This window comes from Colias croceus, chromosome 20 (assembly GCF_905220415.1).
Source record: "Colias croceus chromosome 20, ilColCroc2.1".
In the NCBI taxonomy this organism is placed as follows: domain Eukaryota; kingdom Metazoa; phylum Arthropoda; class Insecta; order Lepidoptera; family Pieridae; genus Colias; species Colias croceus.
In genome coordinates, this window is record NC_059556.1 from 2,336,464 (window position 1) to 2,358,574 (window position 22,111).

Below are 22,111 nucleotides of genomic sequence, written 5' to 3' on the forward strand. Positions count from 1 at the left end.
TATAGCGGTCGCAGGTGGACCAAGCTAGTCGTGTCCTCAGCTGTTATTTATTGTAAGTTTCACCAAAATGAGCTCAGCTCTTCCATACGTTTAGACCAATTCGCCGACGATATAAAATCCATTGATTACATGTTATTTTGAGTTTTACTGGCTGCTAACGTACTAAATTAATTTTTAGTTATAATATTCTGATAATTATTACGCCCGGTTTCTATAATCTATGATTTTTCTCTCCAGCAACTTTATTGTCTTTGAAAGTTCTGAGATCTTTTTAAATAGAGAGTTGATTTATTATAAAAACTGGACGTAAATATTTATATCAACGGTATGAAAATTATTCTACAAACTTCTAGAAGACATAGACATAACATTCAATAGACAATTATAATTTTTTAAATATTCATTGCTCATTATTTCATTGCTTTTTTATATGGAGGGTAAAAGTAAGGAAGACCAACTTAGTGTATTAAAAAGTGTCCGCTGAAAGGCAGCAAATTAAGATGGCGCCATAGTAGCAAGTGGAATTTTTTTAAAAATAGCGCCATAAATTAATAAATTTTTTTTCTCTTCGGATTTATAACAATAAATAATAATAATAATGCAGCGACTTATTTCGGGGGCCCATACAGTGAGAGGGCGAGTCACCACCTGCCAACATATTTTTACTTTCTTTTAGTAGAAAGGCAGGTGCCATAGTTTCCCATAGTCCCCAGTACCAGTACATTTAGCATCCCAATCCATAGCCCAATTATTAAATTTCCATACCCTGCAATAGTCCTACATCGGCCGCGGACTGCCTAGGGCTGTATCTCTATAGTGCAGTCATGGGCAGGCTGCGGCTGGTGTCCCACAACACAGTAAAAGTCTCGAAAGGGCCTCTGCGTGTTGGATCCGTGTCCCCACGTAAGCCTTCCAAAGATCCGGGTACGGTCCTTCTGGTGGTACCCGAGTATTATGGAGAAGAGAAACATAATAATAATAAATCTATCTATAAAAGTTTATAAAAGTCTACAACTGCTAATTTCATATCCTTTCCTCTTGCTACGCTAGCGCTATTTTGGTGGGTTAGTGAACTTTATTTGTCTGTTTGGTCCTCTTACTTCTACCCTCCATACTTTTTTATATTTATTTTAGGACCATTTGTGATGTTGTAACAAAGTGATTTAGTTTTGTTAATCTTGCCTCTGATTTTGATTTGTGGTACATGTTTAATTTAAGACTAAATTTGTACACTATTTTGTTTATATATAATTATTTAATGAATGTATTTATGGTTTTTTATTATTACTCTCATTGTATAGTTTAATTATTCACTGTGAGCGTGTTTTTACTTATTTGCTGTTTTTTATATAAACACATATTTACAGAAAAATTGGGCTTTCACACATGAGATTATTATTTTACCAATTTTTTTTCATTATCCACAATTAATATGAAATAAAGTAATTTGATAAAAATATAATTCATATCTATAACAAGTAATTTTTATAATTAAAATAAGTAGCAAATCGTAGAAAATTTTAAAATTATTTATTATGTTATTAGAACTTTTTCAACTACTCAAAAGTAAGAACAATATTTCAACCTTTTTTTAAAATAATTAATGTAATTTTGAAAAATAAAGCCTTCTAAGACATTATTTAAAATATACAAGTGCCTAATTCAAAATGAGGTGGAAAATAGTTCGAGTGATATCACAATATTATAAGATAACGGTTACTTGCAAAATCTCTGTTAGTAAGTAGTTAATATTGTGTCAATATAGTTTATCTATAAGAACTGCGATATTTGTATGGCAATTTGGATATCGATAAACTTCCATTTGACATAAAAAATACTAAAATATAACTCGCATCTAAAATTATTAGAAATCATTTTTATTGCAAGTACAGGAATGATACTTTTAGAAATACATATTTAATAAGTAAATATTCGTCGTAACTTTGCTCTATAGCGAGTTTTCACATAAATATGTACCGAGTGTCTGAGAATTGATCAGTACCCCTAGTGTGAGTTTGATCGAGTACGAAACGTTACTATCACGTCTGCGTCACAGCCGAATTAGTATGGGAAATCGAACAGCGCCCCTAGCGGACGTATGGGGAAGCTTTGACTCCCCATACAAATTTCGCTGTGACGCAGACGCGTTAGTAACGTTTCGTACTCGATGAAAACTCTCACTAGCCACACAGTTATAGTATTTTCGGTAAATAAAATTAACTTAAATAATACTATCATGACGGTCTTAAAAATAAAGATCAAAATGTCCAGAAATGACGACAGTTTGCAAGCTATGCTTTTTCACTGGCCTATAATTATTATAGTCGACATGTAGGACTATTTTTTGTCTGACAAGTGAGATATGCATTTTGTTATTTAATGTATGTTTAGGATAACATCACAAAAATGCTGCAAATTGTTAAATTCGCGCCAAAACGCAATTAAAAAAGTGAAAGTAAGACAATAGTGAAATTATTTTGCTATGGCCCAAGACTTCCGATTTTTTGATTACCTACTCAAGATTGTGAATGACGACATTAAACATACATACACACCTAATAAATTTTCTTCATACATGAGATGAAGATGTTTAGATTTGCCTCGCTGTATGGGCCTTAAATAATCATAAACCTGTATCAATAAATAACACGACACGCCAAAAGCTTATTTATGTCGCTTGAATTTTATGTCGAGAAAATAAGTATCCATACAAAATACAAGAAAATCACTATTCTTACAATATACAGTTGTTTTTTGATTCAGGTTTCTGTTGTATAATTTAAACACTTAAGCCCAATGTTAAAAAATAGTTTGTAAATAGAAACATGAGTTTGTCATCTTAGGATAGTATGAATCTAACTGCAGCATGACTACTTGCACTTAGGTTCGTTAAATCTAAGTTACGTCTGTGTTATTATTTTGGTTATGTCATGTTTATAATATTATTTAATTGGAGAATATATAATCATTGCATTTTTATTTGGTGTTTTATTTCTCAATGAATTTCCCATCTTTGATTACTTAACTATCTAGTGTAAAATAATTGTTTTATATTAGTGTTCAGTTCACGAACTATATATCAATCAATTTGAAAGGAAATAGGTACGTTCCAGTGTTTCACTTTTTGCACACTCATAGACTATACAATATAAAAATTTGTTTTGCCTTGGTTCTGCAAACTGTTTCATTAATTATTTTTATCGTCCTAGATAAAGTGCCTCAATAGGTTTTTTCATCGACTCCACAGATAAACACACCCTCATTTTTAATATCATACTAGCCGCGCCCCGCGGTTTCTTCCGCGTGGCTACGTTCCTGTTGGCGTTAGGGTGATGATATATAGCCTATAGCCTTCCTCGGTAAATGAGCTATCTAGGACCGAAATAATTTTTCAAATAGGACCAGTAGTTCCTAAGATTAGCGCGTTCAAACAATTCAGCTTTATAATATTAGTATAGATTAGAGGTATTATACTAGAAAAAATGTACTTATAGTACACTTTACTGAGAAAATTAGGCTTAGCATTTCTTTTCATGTATGTGTGATGATGTTGATATACAGGGTGTAAATTGTAATCGTTAAGTATTGCAATTATGTTATGTTTTGAACAATTTACCCTAATATGAAAGTCATATGGATGGGTATTGTCGTAAACTCGCTCTTTTATTTTCATCTTGTTGATAACTAGGTTGGAAGGACAATAAATAAAAAACATTTTTACGTTCTAAATCATTTAATAAAATTACAACAACATAACATATGGACAATAAATAGTTGTGCGGTGAAATAAAATTAACATTCATATAAATCTTTCATTAATTGGGTAATCTATTTCATTGAAAACCTTTATAAATTATTAATTATACTATTTATGACTGAACAAGCGACGAATAAAAGAAAATATTAGTAAATGTAATGTACAATACTCCAGTCTAAACTTATTAAATATCTTATTTGCAATAAAAATATATTATAATATTGCACACATAATTTAACCTAAAAAAGGAATGCTCTGGAAAGAAACTACTAATGCGACTAGAAATTCAAGCATATAATATAAGAGACTGGGCTAAAGGAATAACAAACACAAGAAATCTAAATAATCAGGAAAAATAACACGTAACGAAATTAATGTTTTTACAACTAAGGTCTAGCTATAAAACTATAGCTTGACCTGTGAAGCTGTAGGGCGGTGTTGGTATGTGCGGTGAGGCGGGGACCGGGTAAGATAGAGCAAGAGTTAGAAGTTAGAATTATTATTATTATAATATACTAGCAGTTCGCCCCGGCTTCGCCCGTGGTACATATTTCGCAATAAAAAGTAGCCTATGTCCTTTCTCGGGTATCAAAATATCTCTATACCAAATTTCATGCAAATTATTGGTTCAGTAGTTTAGGCGTGATTGAGTAACAGACAGACAGACAGAGTTACTTTCGCATTTATAAATGTCTAATTGAATAAATAAATGTTTGAGTTTGAGAAAGAAACGGAACGGTCGGTACTCCCCCTCCCCTCGCCCGCCTCGCCGCGCACATACACAAACAGCCCTACAGCCACTACACACAAGCTATAGTCACAAAAATTATATTTTACAACTAATGTTGTTTTCGTAAAAACAAGTTATAGACAAAAGTTACGTATACGAGAACGATCTTAAAGAGGGTTCAGTCGAAATTAACAGTAAGTTGTAGGATAAATCAGTAAAGTAATATCAGTTGATAAGCTACAACCAAAAGCATCGGAAAAATATAAAATAATTTTAACGATAAACCCCCACTTTTAAGCATTAAATAAATATAAAAACTGTTCTAATCATTGTAAATAAGCTGCATAATTTTAATAAATAATATGATAAAAATAGGAGTGTTGATTTCTTAAAAAAATACTGTGTATCAATTTAGTCATTAGTGGTTACCAACAGAATAATTTTCATTTAAATAGAGTTATCTTTGACTCTTCATTCATACTACGAAATATAATTGAAATTTAAATAAGTACCTATATCGATTCCTCAACCAAAATGGTCACATGTATCGTTTTTTTCTTCACAAAACGCTATTTTGATGGTTAAAAATATACAACAAAAAGCTACCACTTTAAGCATGACTTAATTAAGATGTTTTAACTGAGAACTAGCGCGCAAGAGCAACTTTTGTCTCCGCAACTATATTGTCTCTCCCGTCAACTCTATAGGAAGTTGCGTCGCTACGTGCGCGCACTTTCTTACTTAGAGGTGATGGGAGAGACAAAATAGTTGCGGAGAAAAAAGTTGCTCTTGCGTAGCTCTAATAGTAAAATTTATTAATATTTCAAGTATACATGGGATAGTTTCTAATAGGAATTTGGCATAACAGTTTAATAATAATTTTATTTTATGAAATACACACTGATCTATGTGTCTACGATGAATATAGATTTTTTTGTAACATGTAAAAAATAATCCCATTTCATGATTGAACACAATGTAAGATTAATTTAATAATCTATTCGAGATAAATATATTTTAATAAACATTGACTGTATCGTATTTTTTTCGTCGTACGTTTTTGATTTTACAATTTTATGTATTACGTTTTTTTTTCGTAAACAAGAAAATACAAGAATGAAATTTAGAATTTTTTAAGTTTTTTTTTACTATTATATTATACTATAAAATATTCATCTACTTGCAAAAATATATTGTGATTGTGCTGTATATAATAACACGTGCTTCCAAACAAATGCAATATTTTAAATGCTCATTTTTATATTATTTTTATCATTAACATTATAATCAATTACAACAGCTAATACGAACAAAAATACAAACAATATCTTACACAATATCCAAAATACATTTTTGAAAAAATCACCAATTTTTTTTTAATCCTTTAAGTACGTAAAGCGGAAGCGTTAACAATTTGCAAAATACTTTTTTATTGCCATATAAAAATATTTTGTTATCTACATTTTTGTTATTATCTGTGCATATGAATCAGATGTTGATATTTGACAAACGCAATGGCGGCAAGTTCTTTGCAAAACTCTTCTAAAACGATCAAGCTCTCCACTAGCTGGTTGTGTTCCCCGCTGAAAATAAAGTTTGCTATTATTGATATACATTTTTTCATAAAAATCTAAAGTATGTGATAGGGACGGTCAAATACACAATCTTCTTAATTAGCTGGTGACTAAACTTTCATAATTGCCTTAACTTTCATAATTAAAAAGATCTCAATTTCCAAAGGTTACAAATTTAATTCTAACCTACGACACAAGATATGGAGTATTTTGTAAAAGGTCTTTTAGAATACGCAAACATGCAACCCACACTGACATGAAATCTATTGATTTTAGATTATTTAAAAGTTTAAAATTGTCTATGAGGCTTATGTATCAAGAAAACTAACCTTTCATCATAACTCGGATCCTCGCTCATGAGCTGCAGTCTTGTATTTTCAATGATTTTCTTGTAATTCTTCAATCTCGGTATTTCCATGGTTAATCGTTTAGCTACCTCTTGCATCGTCTTAAACAACGTGCGAGTGTTCTTTGCGACTGGTAAATTTGGATTCAAGAAGTATTCATGTAAATTAGGATGTGGCAGAAGAGCCAACTTTGAAATTATAGACGTAAGGTGCAAATTCACTTGATACGGCTGATCTGGCATTCGAGATAACAGCGTTAAGAGCATCCTCAAAAATGGTCCTTCATCAAAATCTTCATCTACATTCGATTGCACATCATTCCCGCGCAATACTAAAGTTTGGGAAAATTTCCGTTTCTTATCTGTGCTGCTATCTGTCACTACACAAATGTCATATTTTTTATCTGCATCACTCGTGTCACTTTTGACATCTACATTATCTGTATTTAGATGACATTTGTTTGTAGGATTTGTTTTATCTGTGCACGAACTGGTCGACGCTGTTGAATAGGATCTTTGATATTGAATATTGTCCAGTTTGTTCGTGTGTTTTTTGCTTTCTGTTACGTGTAAAGTGTCGAAATCGTCTAAATGTATGTCTGCTTCTGGTCGACTATCGTAACTGTGTGTAGAACTAGCTGTATTGTCCATCCAGTTGGGTTCAGTGGGCCAGTGGTAGGATGCTGTTATGTCCAACCAGAGCTGTGAAATTTTTGAGACTACAGCATAGACATTAGACACATACTTCTACGTGAATGTTGTTTGAAAATCGGCACAAATAATATTTCATCTAATTTTAAAATATCAATAACATTAATTCGTCTTTGTTAGTCTTAACAAGTCCAAGTCCCATCCGAAATAGAATATTGAGTATACTTTATCGTAGGCACTTTTTTTTTCGAGAAAATAATCTATGTACAGCTATAATTATTATTTAATTCGTAACGAAATTTGCTCATTTCAAGAAATGATTGATCATTTCACGAAATGGCCACGACATATACAAAAAACTGTTCAGCAGTTCCTATTAAAATAAAGTTAATAATTTTATAAATTTGATGAGAATTTTATTGTTGAAAAACAAAAAATTTGGAAACAACAAACATGAAAGTATGTTTTACTCAATTTTTTGATATTTCCGCTATTACCTGATAATGTCTCTGCGCGTCATGTATATAGTGCTCGTAGTCCGCGCCGACCGGGTCGGAGAGAAGTGCTCGCGGCAGAACCAACAGGAAACTGCAACGGACGGGGACAATGAAACACATGTTTGCTTTTAAACGTTTAATTTTGAGATAAAATTACAAAAAATACATGTTTTTTCAGAAACTTAAAAGAAATGTGCCTAATTTTCGCAAAAAAAAATGAACAAGTAAAATGTAAGCTTGCTTCATAAACGTTTAAATCGTTTCATTGATTCGGAAGATAGATGCAGCGGCAGGATTATTTTGATAGCGTAGCAGCGGAAATATTGTTGGAATATAATTATTTCTTTAAAAAAAAAGCTAAAATGAACGTATTTGTGTGTATATTTAATTCCATTACTTATAGTTTCAACTAAAAAATGGACTGGACAATATGGACTAGATGTTTTTTCAGACCACAATATAGGTACCTTTTTCGAATTCAGTTTAAAGGAACAAGTCACAAATTGTGCTTACAAACAAATAACCAATAACAATAATATTATTATCCTACCGCGTAACCGCAAAAATATGCTTATCATAAGTTTTTTCGTATTAAATATACAAGGCCTGTTTTAGAATGTCCAAAAAACAGTGAAGAAACACATGGTAAACTTTAGCCAACGTAAAATCTACACCCTGTATATGTAAAGTAAAGCTTTTTTGGTAAAAGTGCAAAAATGTGTGACAAAAAAGTGCTAAGTTAGCTCATAGATTGTTTTAAAAATTGCGAACAGGCACAAGAAAGAAGGTAAATTAAAAAAAAAGTGCACAGTAAAGTCAGATTTTTATTTTTATGAATCAATATTTTTAATCTATATCACTTATTTTATGCGAATAGACACTAATTATACTAACTAAATCTTAACCTAACATTGCACCATATTATTTTTAATATATTAACTATACCTATTTGAATAAAAATACGTTTATGGAAGTCATTTTGTACATTATATACACGCAGACAATAATTATTTTCCGCAAAATGAATTTAAATAAAATATGGCGAATACTATGTAGTAGGCAAAAATAAAGTTTTTGAGCAAAATTCCTTTGGAAAAAAAGATTCTATTAATCTCGATTGTACATAGATCTCATATGACTATTAATTCAATAATTAAATAAAAATATATAAAAATGCAAAAATACTTATACTAATAATATAAGAGATCTTACAAAAGATTCCTTGGCCAAAATTTAGTTATAGTTGAACGAAATTTCTCGCAAAAAAATTATTAATTTTTAGACCATAAATATACACAGAAAAAAAAGCAACTACCACTAGTATCTAAATCTAATTATTATTATTACTTAGGAACAATATCTGATTTAAAGACGAAGGATTTATTATTTTATTGGTGTACTAGCTTCCGCCCGCGACTCCGTCCGCGCGGAAAAATTTGAAAAGTTAAGATTTATTTTTTTTCTACGTATTTTACCGGGATAAAAAGTATCCTATTTTATGCCCAGGATAATAAAGTATAATTATACCAAGTTTCATCGAAATCGAACCGTTAGTTTTCACGTGATGCTTGAACATACAGGACAGACAAACAGACAGACAGACAAACAATTTTTTAATCACATATTTGGGTTTGGTATCGATCCAGTAACACCCCCTGCTATTTATTTTTTCAATATTTTCAATGTGCAGAATTCTTCTACAGATTTATTATATGTATAGATAGTATATCCTAGTTTTTTTTAGTTCCCTTTGAAAAGAGATTTGTTGTAAATAAATACATTATGAGCTTATTTCTTACTCAATTAATTAAACATTATAATACAGTTACATATAAATTAATTTATTTTAAACAAAAAACTAAATATTATTAAAATTAGTTTGCATGCATTGAAACAAATAATTCATTTAAAATGAAACACCCTGTATAGTTCATATTTTTGTGACAATTACTAATTTTAGATTATTTTAGCACAGGTTAGTAAAACATTAATTATTATAACAATATTAATTGATATGTTAAACAAAAGTTTTTGATGTTATTTTTAATACTAATTGTTAGGTGTAGCCTTTGTATTCTCTAGCTCCATAATTTCTTCGATTCGTGTTTTAAGCCGTAAGAGTCGCCTAGAATATGAAATTTTTTGTTAATAATTTTATTTATATTTTTAGTATTAGGATAAATGGTAACATTAACGGTTAATTTATGTAAAATTTACTAGCTATAGATATTTTAATTTATATATAATAAATTATAATATAATAAGAAAATTACATAAATATTTACACTAATATTATAAAGAGGAAAACTTTGTTTGTTTGTTTGTTTGATTGTAATGAATAGGCTCATAAACTACTGGACCGATTTTAAAAATTCTTTCACCATACGAAAGCTACATTATCCATGAGTAATATAGGCTATATATTATCACGCTAAGACCAACAAGAGCGGAGCCACGCGGGTGAAACCGCGCGGCACAGCTAGTATAAGAATAAATAAGTGAAAACGACGAAGAAGAAATGGAAGAAGTCGCAGGAAAAAACTAGCATTAATATTGTAGAAGTATATTCATTAGACCCAGCAGTTACAGTTTTGTTCCTTTTATCTATTAATTAATCAAATTTTCAACGAATTATTATTTAAATACAGCTATAAGTAATTCCTTCTACCGAAGCGAAGCAAAACCAATATTTTCAATAATTACCCTAATGTGCATTGTGCATCCTACTGCATAAATAAAATTAATTAAATAGACTTCTTATATCTTCCGGTGTACCCATAATTCCATCATTTCTATTTCTAGGTACCAAAATAATAAAAAAATGTGTGCGTGTACTAGTGTACACACGTAAGAAGTGAAACTTCTTTATGACCTTATTTTTCAAAAAGTAATTTACTATATTCAACTTTACAGAAATACGTCGAATCACGCGTGGTAGGCTAAGAAAAAGGTGGCGCGTAACGGAAAAATGTCACACGTAACGAAAAAATGTTACACTAAATTTTTTTCCCACCAAAAATGAAGAAGTTTCCCTTCAATAACATTGTTACTACCTACCTAATATCTAAATAATTATCTATAACTACCCACATACCTATTTATAACTCGATGTATGTTTTCCACATTCTCGCCTTGCTCCTTGCTATCTAAACCCTCGTGAGACAGAATATCGCTAATTTGTTCATTGATCGCGTCTTCATGTTCTAGTTGCTTCATCGCCTCTCTGGAAATTGGAAATTGAACCTTATGTGGATGATGTAGAATACATTTTTGTATGTTGTCTGGTTAATCGCTCGAAAATTGTATGCAAGTTATGTTAGTATAAAAAAATAGTGGCACGTTACTAAAAATACGCATAGAACTGATGGTACGTAAGTTCGAAACATACTTAAAAATTAAAATATGTAACTCCATCTTTCCCAATCTAACAAAATAATATATTTTAGATGAAGTTTGGTAATTTTTGTTTTTGGTTTAAACGATAAATTTCATGAAAGATAGAACGGTACGGTAAAGGTACCTAGTGCTTCTATTTACCCTGTGCCACTTTGTACCTTACGCCCCGTGACACTATGTACCCTGAGCCCTGTACCCCATACCACTATTTACCCTGCATCCCGTGCCTCTGTTTACCTTGTGCCCTGTGACTGCCCTATGTCACTATGTACCCGTGCCCTAACCATACCTTACGCCCCGTATCACCCTGTACCCTACACCCTCGTTCCCCTCTTCCCCCCACCCCTCACCTGTTCCAGTCCCGCTCGCGGCGGAAGGACACATCGTTAAGGCGGTCCCGCTCGTCACTGTCGACGCGCGGCGCGGCCCCGCACAGGTACCCGCGGGACACAACCCGGGACACAACTATGCGGTCCATACTGTGTTCTGTACCCCGCTCTATTATCGTCTGTGGACGTTGTACATTCACCTTTATGTCATTTACATACTATAAACTACGAAACTCACAATCGCGTTTTAAAATTGTCCAAACTAAAAATCTACTGTAGACAGACTTGCGCATTAAATTAGGCGGAGTTTTCTAATAAGCGATACAATATACTTTGAACATTATTGCCACGAAATAAGCTCATCATGTTATACAATGCCTGTAGTGCCATTTTTACCACACTTTAAAGCCATTTATGATACTATACTATATACCAACTAGACGCATAATGTCTTATTTAAAAGTAATAAGAAATGTCCGAATGCCACCGTATAATATTCATTGAGATTAACACCTTATGTCGTGATAGTAATGTTCAAAGTCTATTAAATCGCTCATTAGAAAACGCATCAGCATAGTTTTGCTTCGGACAATTTTTGGTCCTGATTGTGAGTCTAGATGACCATCAATGGAAAAAAAAAACCAAGAAAAATAATTCACATGTTGATTGATAAATATTTGAAGATTTTAAAGTATAGAAAAAATTCCAAACTGTACCCTTCGCTTTACCCTTCTATCATAGCGACGAAACAAAACTTTTTTTCCATATTTTTTTAATTGAATTTTATATACAACATCAGTAAAAGAATTTTTAACAAAAAAAAATATATATATATATTAATTCTGTTATAATGACTTACCTCAAAGAACCGTAGTGTCTCTAAAGAAAGATCGTAATCATCAGTAAGGCAGTTGTTTATGAGCGTCAGTAACAGAGGCCATTCCGACACCTCCCCGTCCCCAACCAACCAGTTACTGAATTCTGTAGAGAATAACATTATTATAATGTATAACATGACATCGACAAATAATAAGTTAAATTACCGTACATACGTTCAACATATCATATATACAATATTTTTAAAGGTAAACATTTAAGAATGTTCGAAAAATCATCTATCACTAATCGAATCTTTGTGGTCGATAGCTCGCAAATCGTAATAATTTGGCCAACAGAATAGATAGGGAGGCGAGGTAGCTAAATGGCGTAATTAAACGGCGCCGTCGAGACTTATCAAAATCGATAGATAAAATAATTTCGAAAAGAAAAGCTTCTATGGTAAAAACCATTTTAGCGGTGGGTTTGGCGTGTACGGATTTTCAAAAATGTAAAAAAAAATAGTTACTTGGGCATTCTCGAGCGCGTCAGATATTCATACTACGTATGCCCCAAGTGCCTCTGATAACAACGGTATACTAATCTGCCGGTTTGCGTGGTGGGGCTAGGCATATTAATTCGTCAAAAATGCACAAAAAAAAAAATTTACTCGAGCGCGTCAGATTTTCGGAAGGGGTGTTAAGTAGGCCCCAAGGAAGCTCCCCTTAAAAAAACTGACGATTTCGGCGTGACGATAAGTTACGATGAATTTTTGAAAATGCAGAAAAAAAAAGTCCTTTTGAAATACTCGAGCGCGTCAGATTTTCATAGGGGAGGTTTATCTCGGTCTCCTGAAAGCATATTTTCTTAATCTGACAAAAATGTTGGTGGGTTCTCTTAATCTGACCGAAAAAGGTTTGAGAGTTTCTTTTTTTTAATCATCGTTATTTCATATCAATTTTTCTTAACACCCTCAGTTTTCGAGATATACTCAAAAAACCGGGAGTTTGAGTTTTTATGATGCTTCAAGTCAAAGAGTTTTAACTTTGGACAAAAATGTAAAGAGGCCTTTTTTGTGTAAAATAAAATTACCTTTTTTGTTTATTCAAACTTTTTTTTTTTGTAAAATGTATCGTTCGCGACTTATATACTGCAACGCGTTTTTCGGAAGACGAAATGGCTCCTCCAGGCTTCCGGTCACGCGGAAACCGGCAGCTTTTGTATTTTTAATAAGTTTTAGATTATATTCTTCAAAATAAAAATAAAAACAATCGCGCTCGAGAATGCCGGATTAACGTTTTTTTTTTACAAGTTCGCGACCCTATAACTTGGCGGCGTCAAGGACTTATCGTCAGATTAGTTAAATTTAGTCTTAAAACACTAAAATCTACCCCCAATATCTTAATCTGACGCGCTCGAGTATTTCAGACTATCGATTTTTTTTTACTAATCTGATCGTCTATCCTGGGCGCGCGTCACTACTTAAAGAGCTAAATAGTTAACAAGGTTGTTCTATTAGGTCTAAGGTATCTCTCATATCTTAAACTGCCACGCTCGAGTATTGCAGAAAATTCCCCTCTTCGCCTCCCTATCTAGAAGAGCTGTGAAAACTTAAGACTCATTAGTTAAAAACAAATAAACTAATTATCATGAAGGCACTTTATTAAGTCCGGCACTAGACAGCTTTCGACACTTTCCAGAATGTTCTACAAGGTTCCACAACATTCTAGAAGGATCGAGAACTCACCACTGATCAGGTCTGTGGAGTCGATGACCCGCAGGCACTTGGCCAGCAGAGCAGTTGTGAGCGCCGTGTGCTGGTGACGACACTTTGCTGACTCCGGCACTAGCCAACTTTCGACACTTTCTAGAAAGTTCGAGCGAAATGTGCGGGCTAGGTGCGACGCGATTGTTGGGTGGCATTCCTGCATGTATAATGTTTGTTTCAGAAGAAAAATAAAATGTAGTTAAATTATTTTCTATACTAATATTACTAACAGTTATAGGACCGCTTAAATGTGTCAATTTTTTTTATTGTTTTTAATTTTGTCAATTAAGGCCGGTTGCAGAGCTTCACCGACCGAAATACGCGTGCGTATGGTCGGTCTAGCTATGAACGGTTTTATGAATTTCCATACATCGCCGTCCCCGGAGAATAAAATGATAATCGCCATTACCATAGTTTTATTGTTTTTCGATATTTGAAGCCTACGTAGCCTAATACATCTATACAATTTTTTTTGTATTTTTTCTCCTGTAATCCACAAAGTTATAAGATATTACAATAATATTCACTGCTTTTTCCCACAACATATTCGTAAGTACTAGAAAAAAAAGATAGTACTATGATAGCGAAAAAGTTTCTTCACTCTTTATGTGGTAATAACTTTTACAATAATATTCTCGGAAGAAAGAAACGGCGAAATAATGACGAACGCCTATTATCATTTTATTCTCGTAAAAATATGTTTTGGCGCCATACGTATGACCATGTACATTATGATCACGATGATGATCAGGAAGACTGATTTTTATTACTTTTTATTGTCTTCATTTTTTATGTAATAATAGTTGATTACTCTAATATTGTTTAAAAAAAAAAACAGAATAAAAGTTCATTGGATATTATCCATTAATGCATATTTATGTCCAATATAAACGAGAATAAAATGATAAGTGTGTATTAGTAAATTTACATTTCAGTCAAATGCTACTAACTTTTTAAATTTTAATTATCTTCAGTTCTCTTAAAGTTATTAAAAATATTTTGAAACATAATAAAAGGTTAAAAAATTAGCTACCTCTGAGCCTTTTTTTATCTCTCTACGTCTATTGCTTTGCGAGATAAAGACAAGTATTGGTTTTTTATTTCTCCTGAAAAGTTGTGTTTTTGCTGTTATCATTTTATTCTCCGGGGACGGCGACATATGATAAGCGCGACTGACGTACGCACTGATGGTCGGTGAAGCTCTGCAACCGGCCTAAAACATGTTTTTTTTTTTCAACCAAAATAAATGCTGTCTTACCTTCATTAACGTATCACAGTAATCGAGCCATGAAAAGAAAGTAGTCAATTCTCTGTACCCGTGGAATTTGATGTAGCCCTTATCACCAAAATCTTGAGCTACATACCTGAAAATGATAATTAAAGTGTACAATATGTTTCTCAAAGGTATGAAACATTATTGAATGACTTTATTTGCATAGTTAATATGTGCTTTTATCAAAGTAATAAAGAGTAAAAAGTAAAAAAGTAATAAAGGGTAGTTGGAACTACCCTCAACTCATGAAATAATCATTCCCCACAAATATGATTCGAAATGAATAGAAATAAATGTGAAGGTGAGACGCAAAAACGGGTTCCAATTACAATGAATTACGAGCAAAATTGGAAAATATTTGCATTTAATGTCACGACTTTTCTTAACAGTTTTTTCCCAGACTTTCCCTTCAGAAAAACTCACGCCCAAGTGAAATGAATAGAAATAAATATGAAGGTGAGACGCAAAAACGGGTTCCAATACAATGAATTACGAGCAAAATTGGAAAATATCTGCATTTAATGTCACGACTTTTCTTAACAGTTTTTTCCCAGACTATCCCTTCAGAAAAACTCACGCCCAAGTGATATTCAAGTGGTCCACATCACTGGGGTCCACGTCGCTGGGTATGGCCCGGTACTTGGCGCACAGTTTGTCCACGATCGTCTCGCAGCACGGACTGCAGCTCGTCACCAGGTTAGCTATATCGTCCTCTGGTAACGAGGACACTATCATAATACCCTCGCACGCGCGGAGTACCACTTGGTTATCCTGGAAATTAAATATTACTGTAAAATGCTGTTTTAAGGCCAAGTACTCGAGATAAAGAAATGTAACCAAACTAATAAGCATATTAAATAAAAACACTGATTTTGCTAAAAATATCGATCAACAGGCTTTAATTTTCAGGATTTAAGTAAAAAAAATAGGCTTTCTGTTTGTGTCTGTTTCTTATAGATAAAATCAATTTTTTTAAACACTGCTTGATCTTCGTGTCCTATTAATTATATGTAGTTAAATATACCATCACTACATAGTATAAAAAAGTCGCTTTCTCTATCCCTACGTCCCTATGTATGCTTATATCTTTAAAACTACGCAACAGATTTTGATGCGGTTATTTTTAATAAAGAGAGATATAAGATGAGGGTAATATAAAATTTATAAGGTTTTAAACAAAGAGGGCGAACCGCGGGCGGAAAGCTAGTAATTTAATAATTTCAAATTAAAAGAACAAAAAAATGTGAAACATACTCACAGCACTATTCAAATACGACAACAGCAAATCAATCAAGAGAAATTTATCATTATCATCATACACAGTCTTCTGACTTTTCAGCGAGCCATTATCGTCAACAACTGAACTGTTTGGTGTTGTATCTTCTTTACTCCTGACTATCGCCACACTTCGTAGCGGTGGTGTCATATCTACATCGAATAAAGGGTTCTTCTTTGGCGTACTCAATTTCCGTTTCAACGGTATCAACTTCTGTATATCTTCAGGTATTGATAGTAAAGTGGCTTTATCTTCAACGAATGGAGTTGTGAATATGTTTGCTAGCCCTGGCTCTTTTCTGACAAGGCCACATAGAGTTAAGAGGAGTTCTACTTCTTCTTTCTCTGTTGGGGACGCTGGGCTTTCGTTGCATTGGACTAACATTCTCTGGAAATATTCAATCATTTATTTAATGCCATAGATTAATTAATTCGTAAATTCTCTGTATCTAAGGATCATAAATATCATGTAAATAATAATGAATTACTTTTTCAATGTACACTCACATTTAAATGATAAATACGCAGACAGTTATAAATATTCAATGCCGTACATTACCTTCCATGCATTATGTACAAAAAAAATTTCCATTAATAACCAATTAATCAGTTACTAGTTACTACTGATACAAAAAGAAGATTGACAGAGCAATTAATCTTCATTAATATGCTGAATTACACACTTGCATTCGACTCAAACTCAAATTCAACAATTATTTATTTAATAACTCAGGCTCCGGAACCACAGGCACAATAGAAAATCTATTGTCTGGGACCGATCGGGCTGCTTGGGGTGCTTGGGGGATACATAAAAATAATAATTTAAAATTTTAAAATGATAAACTTTACATTAATATAATAGTTCTCACCTGCAAAGGTCTATAAACATGAGCGCTATTAATACACGGACGTTGCGTTCGTCTCAACAACGTGGTAGCTAGTGTTAGAGCCATCGCCCTTGCTCCAGGCGGCCGATCAGCCACCGCAAGCACTGCTAGAGCGTCTAACACTCCTATTGACCTTTGTACTACCGCTTCTAGACATGGTCCTACTGTACCACCCTGCTGTTCTTTCTCTTCATCGACTATTAGCTGTAAAAAATTGTATCTTGTTAATAAATACTATGAATGTAATTTTAGATAAAGTAACAAAATAGAAATTTATATGGTTTATTAATTATACTTTATGCATTTTTAACCAACTTTTAAAAATGGAGGAGGTTCTCTCTCTCTTTTTATTTTGATTGATTGATTAATTGTGTTTTTGGCAAGAATGTTTAGCTACAAAATGATACTATTATAAATACATAATTTTATGGTGGCTTGCTTATAATCGTCAATAGTTAGTAGGTACATAATTAGAAACGTCTATGCAACAATTTATTTGTCTAATAATAGTGTCTAGTGACTGTGATAGTTAAATTAGGTACATTATTTTAAACAAAAATGTTTAGCTACATAATGGGATTATATTGCTTGTTGAAAAGTTGTGACAAATTGCTCTAAATGTGCATAACCTTGCATTGACCCTGTGATTATTAAAGTCGAGCTGTTTATAAACTGTTTTTATTATACAACTAGCTGTCGGCTCCGGCTTCGCCCATGGTACATGTTTACGTTTTCTCTACATAAGATCCATCCTCGTACTTCAAGAAATATAATAAGAAGAGAATTATCGAAATCGGTTCAGCCGTTCTCGAGTTATGCGCTTACCAACACATTTTGCGATTCATTTTTATATATAAGATAACAACATCTACTTGACATTTATAACAAAAAATAAATCTAAAATTTCATTTTGAAATGAAACTTCTTGAGTAGCATTGAGAGTAGTGTTGTTGTGTCATGGCAATACCGTCACGTCATGGAGTAAGGCGACGATTTTGGTATCCTTCAATCTGGACATAAAAGTTTCACTTCTGACATGTGTGCACAGCAAACACACTCTTTTTTAATACATTTATTTTTATAATATGTTTAATAAACTTAAAGGATTCAGAGAAATCCCACTGTTATTACAACAAATCTTTTGTTTCTAAAATGTTTTGACAACATTTCTATTCACAGTTACAATAACCTATAACAATACTAGCTGTGCCCCGCTACTGTTGGTCTTAGTCAGATGATATATAGCCTATAGCCTTCTCGGTGAATGGGCTATCTTACACCAAAAGAATTTTTCAAATCGGACCAGTAGTCCCCGAGATTAGCATGTTCAAACAAACAAACAAAAAAACAAACTCTTCCGCTTTATAATATTAGTATAGATTATAGTTTGTACCTTACACTTCACAGGATGTTATTTAAATCTTATATGATATCAATAAAAATCTATGAATTTTAATAGAATATACATTCATATTTCTTCTAAATATGATATCTTCTGTATTGGTTTTTTTTTATTTTTATTTCAGAGCAAGCAAAGGGGCAGGTGGGCCATCTGATGTTAAGTGGTCACCACCGCCCATAAACACTTGTAACACTTGAAGTGTTGCAGGTGCTTTGCCGACCTTTTATGGACAAATAAGCTCTTTTCTTGAAAGCCCCAATGTCGTAGTATAATGGTATCATCATCATCATCATCATCAGCCCATATACGTTCCCACTGCTGGGACACGGGCCTCCTATGAGGGTACAGGCCATAATCCACCACGCTGGCCAAGTGCGTGTTGGCGGATGACACATGTCGTCGAACTTTTTAATTCTTCGACATGTCGGTTTCCTCACGATGTTTTCCTTCACTGTTCGAGCAGTGGTGATGTTACAACATGCGCAGATAAATTGAAAAATCAATTTATTTCCTGCGCGCTCGCCTGGTCTCGAACCACGGACTTATCGATTCGAAGTCTAAGGTCTCACCACTGAGCCACCACTGCTCAATGGTCAATGGAATATCTATAATGGTATAATACTTATTTATTAGGGCAAAATTACCTGAAACATTTGGTGCAAGTGATGTGGCACTCTTGTATCCTCAATATGTACTTTATTGCTTTCATCGTAATTTTGATAAAAATTCAATATCATCTTCCAGTGATATTCAAAGTCTTCGTAACGGGACGCCGGCGGAGCTAACTACAAAAAAAATGAAAATTTATGTTTTCATTGAACTAGTTTTAAAATAAATATCATAGCTAAATTCGATTTTAAATAATATGTCACGATAAATAGGTATTGGTTACACACTTTAATGATAATATTCAGATGTGAAAAAGTAATTTGAATTTAAATTAGGACATGCAAAATAACTAGCGGATCATAACAATATGTTTATAACAATTTATGGGTGCTATATACATTTTCTTTTCAAATCTAAGTTCAAATTCTATAAAGTATTATATTAGGTATATTCTATAAGATATAGTACCTTGAATTAAGATAAAATAAATAATGCTATCATATGATTGTATAATTAGCTAATATTTTTACACTTACTACGTCCGCAGCGGTTTGCAGTACGTCTGAAAATCTGCTTAACATTTTAAGTGATTACGATGTACGACGAATCAACACATATTTAGAAAAAAGAACAAATTTAATGCATGAGTTACTATTTGATATCGGTATATCTATTTGTTGTAATGAATAAATTAACAATTTGCAGTAATCAATGCGAAACCGTGTTCAATATTTATTAATGATTGTCAACTTGTCAACGTCAACTTTTTGTTACATGTTGAAGTTGAAAATTCATGTAGGTAGGTAGTGATGTGACTGAAGTATTAAAGGGCTTCTAGACGTACGAACTTTAAAGTCGCGGTTCTATAGTTCGCGTACCTACTTAGAGCGTTTTCACATTATCCGATCCGATATAGGATATCGGACGCCGATAGCCGATATCCGATATCGGAGGGAAGTAAAATGTATGAAATATGTACCTGTCTTTCACATTGTCCGGTCCGATATCGGATATCGGAGCCAACACCGATATGCCAGCGGCTATCGGACGATAATGTTCAGTGTTGCCAACTCAATTTTCAAAAAGGCAGTATACCAATTACCAACAGCAAAAAAGCACTAGTTTGTGTATTTTCAGTCTTAAAGTGCGCTAAATATTTAAAGAAATTCTTTGCTTTAACCTAAAACCCTTTCTATTAAAAGAAACCTTCTTTTATTAAGAAAACACACATTTAAGTATTTATAGGCATTAAAAATACGATTTATACGGCAGCTATTTTAATTACCGTATTAAAATACGGCAATTGGCTGAACTTAAGTAAACAAAAATATATTGCGTTCTTAAATTCAAATATCTATCTTCGAAAACATTTATAGTGTTCATCATCTTTATTTTATCTCATTCTGCCTCGCTCCTCCTCCTACTCGGATGTTGGTTGTGCTGTTTATTGTATTGTTGTCATTTCTCATTGAGTGCTTTGTTTTTAACAGACTTCAAAAAAAGGAGTAGATTTCACACCACATTTCACACCGATTTTATTTTTATTTTGAATTAACAACAAAGAATACAAAGTTTGAAAACTCTTAATTCTTAAATAATTGCTTATGACAATAAAATAATTTATGTTTCTTTACTTACAAGAAATTAGGTACAACAATCATATTACAAATATATTTGAACGGGTGACAATATTATTTTAGGATATTACAGTGTAATAAGAAAAAGAAAAGAAAATGTGAACAAAGATTGTATCACTTAATAAATTTATCATAGGTAGGTACTACATGAACTTTTATAAATAGTTATAGTATATAGTGAAAAAATGACTAAATGACTAGGTACGTCTTGCTAAAAATACATTTAATAGATTTTGAAAGGTATTTACTAATATGTATTACTACTAAAACTATTAACTAATACTAGGTTGTAGTAGGTATTGATATAAATTTATATAATTTATAATGTGTTAACATATACTATACAAATGACCGATATCAAAACTATTTAGTAAATGGCACATCTAAACAATATGCAGTAATTAATGATATAAAATCTTTTTTACATTTTACTTTTCTTTTTTAGAAGTTGTTATTTTTAACGTATTTATTTTTAATGTGTATGTACATTGTACACCTATGATCTATCATTTGATTTTTTTTTTAATTATACCTTTTTTATCAACTGGCAATTTAATTTAGTTTTCTCTAAAAATTTCTGGCAACACTCATGATGATATCGGAACGATTTTATCGGACAATGTGAAAGGGCAAATTGTATCCGATATCGGATATCGGCTATCGGCGTCCGATATCCGATATCGGATCGGATAATGTGAAAACGCTCTAACTCGGCTCGACGTTGGTGACACACGTAGAGCTTGGTCAGTAGCTTCCAAGCTTCTCGCGTGTCACAGATATCGAATGTCATCAACAGAGGGAATATTATGTTAATCAGGAATTAAATATCGACATTTTTAATTTAATAACCAGCACTTATTTTTAAGTAAATTCAAAGCATTCTAACAAAATAAATGTTCAAAAATTGAAGGATATTTTCGTTTTTACTATTATATTTTGAGGGTACTTTACAAAAAAAGACCGTGTGCGCCGAGCCCACTCGTCAGGAGTGAAACTTCCTTGGTGTGATTCTAAGATACCTTCGCCAATATTCAATTATATTATATTCATTCATATTAATTATATAAAATTATTTTCATAAAACTAAAAGAAGAAGACGAAATCAGAAAAAGTGGGTGAAAAACTGGCTTAAAAAAGAGAGCGTTAATCCCACGTAACTTTGGT

At 32.5% G+C, this 22,111-nt stretch overlaps 1 protein-coding gene across 2 annotated transcripts; it reads right to left on the minus strand.

Annotated features, from left to right (window-relative positions):
* Positions 1 to 5,240: 5,240 nt before the first annotated feature.
* Positions 5,241 to 20,043, minus strand: LOC123700864 (FHF complex subunit HOOK interacting protein 2A-like). Of its 2 annotated transcripts, XM_045648220.1 has the most exons (13): positions 19,847 to 20,043; positions 19,346 to 19,486; positions 17,282 to 17,503; positions 16,396 to 16,800; positions 15,715 to 15,908; positions 15,123 to 15,228; positions 13,844 to 14,021; positions 12,140 to 12,261; positions 11,302 to 11,459; positions 10,650 to 10,778; positions 7,556 to 7,646; positions 6,391 to 7,109; positions 5,241 to 6,070 (listed from the first exon to the last, which is right to left on the minus strand). In XM_045648220.1, exons 1-13 carry the CDS (start codon positions 19,889 to 19,891, stop codon positions 5,959 to 5,961), a joined length of 2,622 nt encoding a protein of 873 aa, XP_045504176.1. In that variant the 5' UTR covers positions 19,892 to 20,043; the 3' UTR covers positions 5,241 to 5,958. The 2 variants fall into 2 exon arrangements, with proteins under 2 accessions (XP_045504176.1, XP_045504177.1); XM_045648221.1 differs by lacking the exons at positions 5,241 to 6,070; positions 6,391 to 7,109; positions 7,556 to 7,646 and adding an exon at positions 9,207 to 9,680.
* Between the last annotated feature and the right edge of the window lie 2,068 nt (positions 20,044 to 22,111).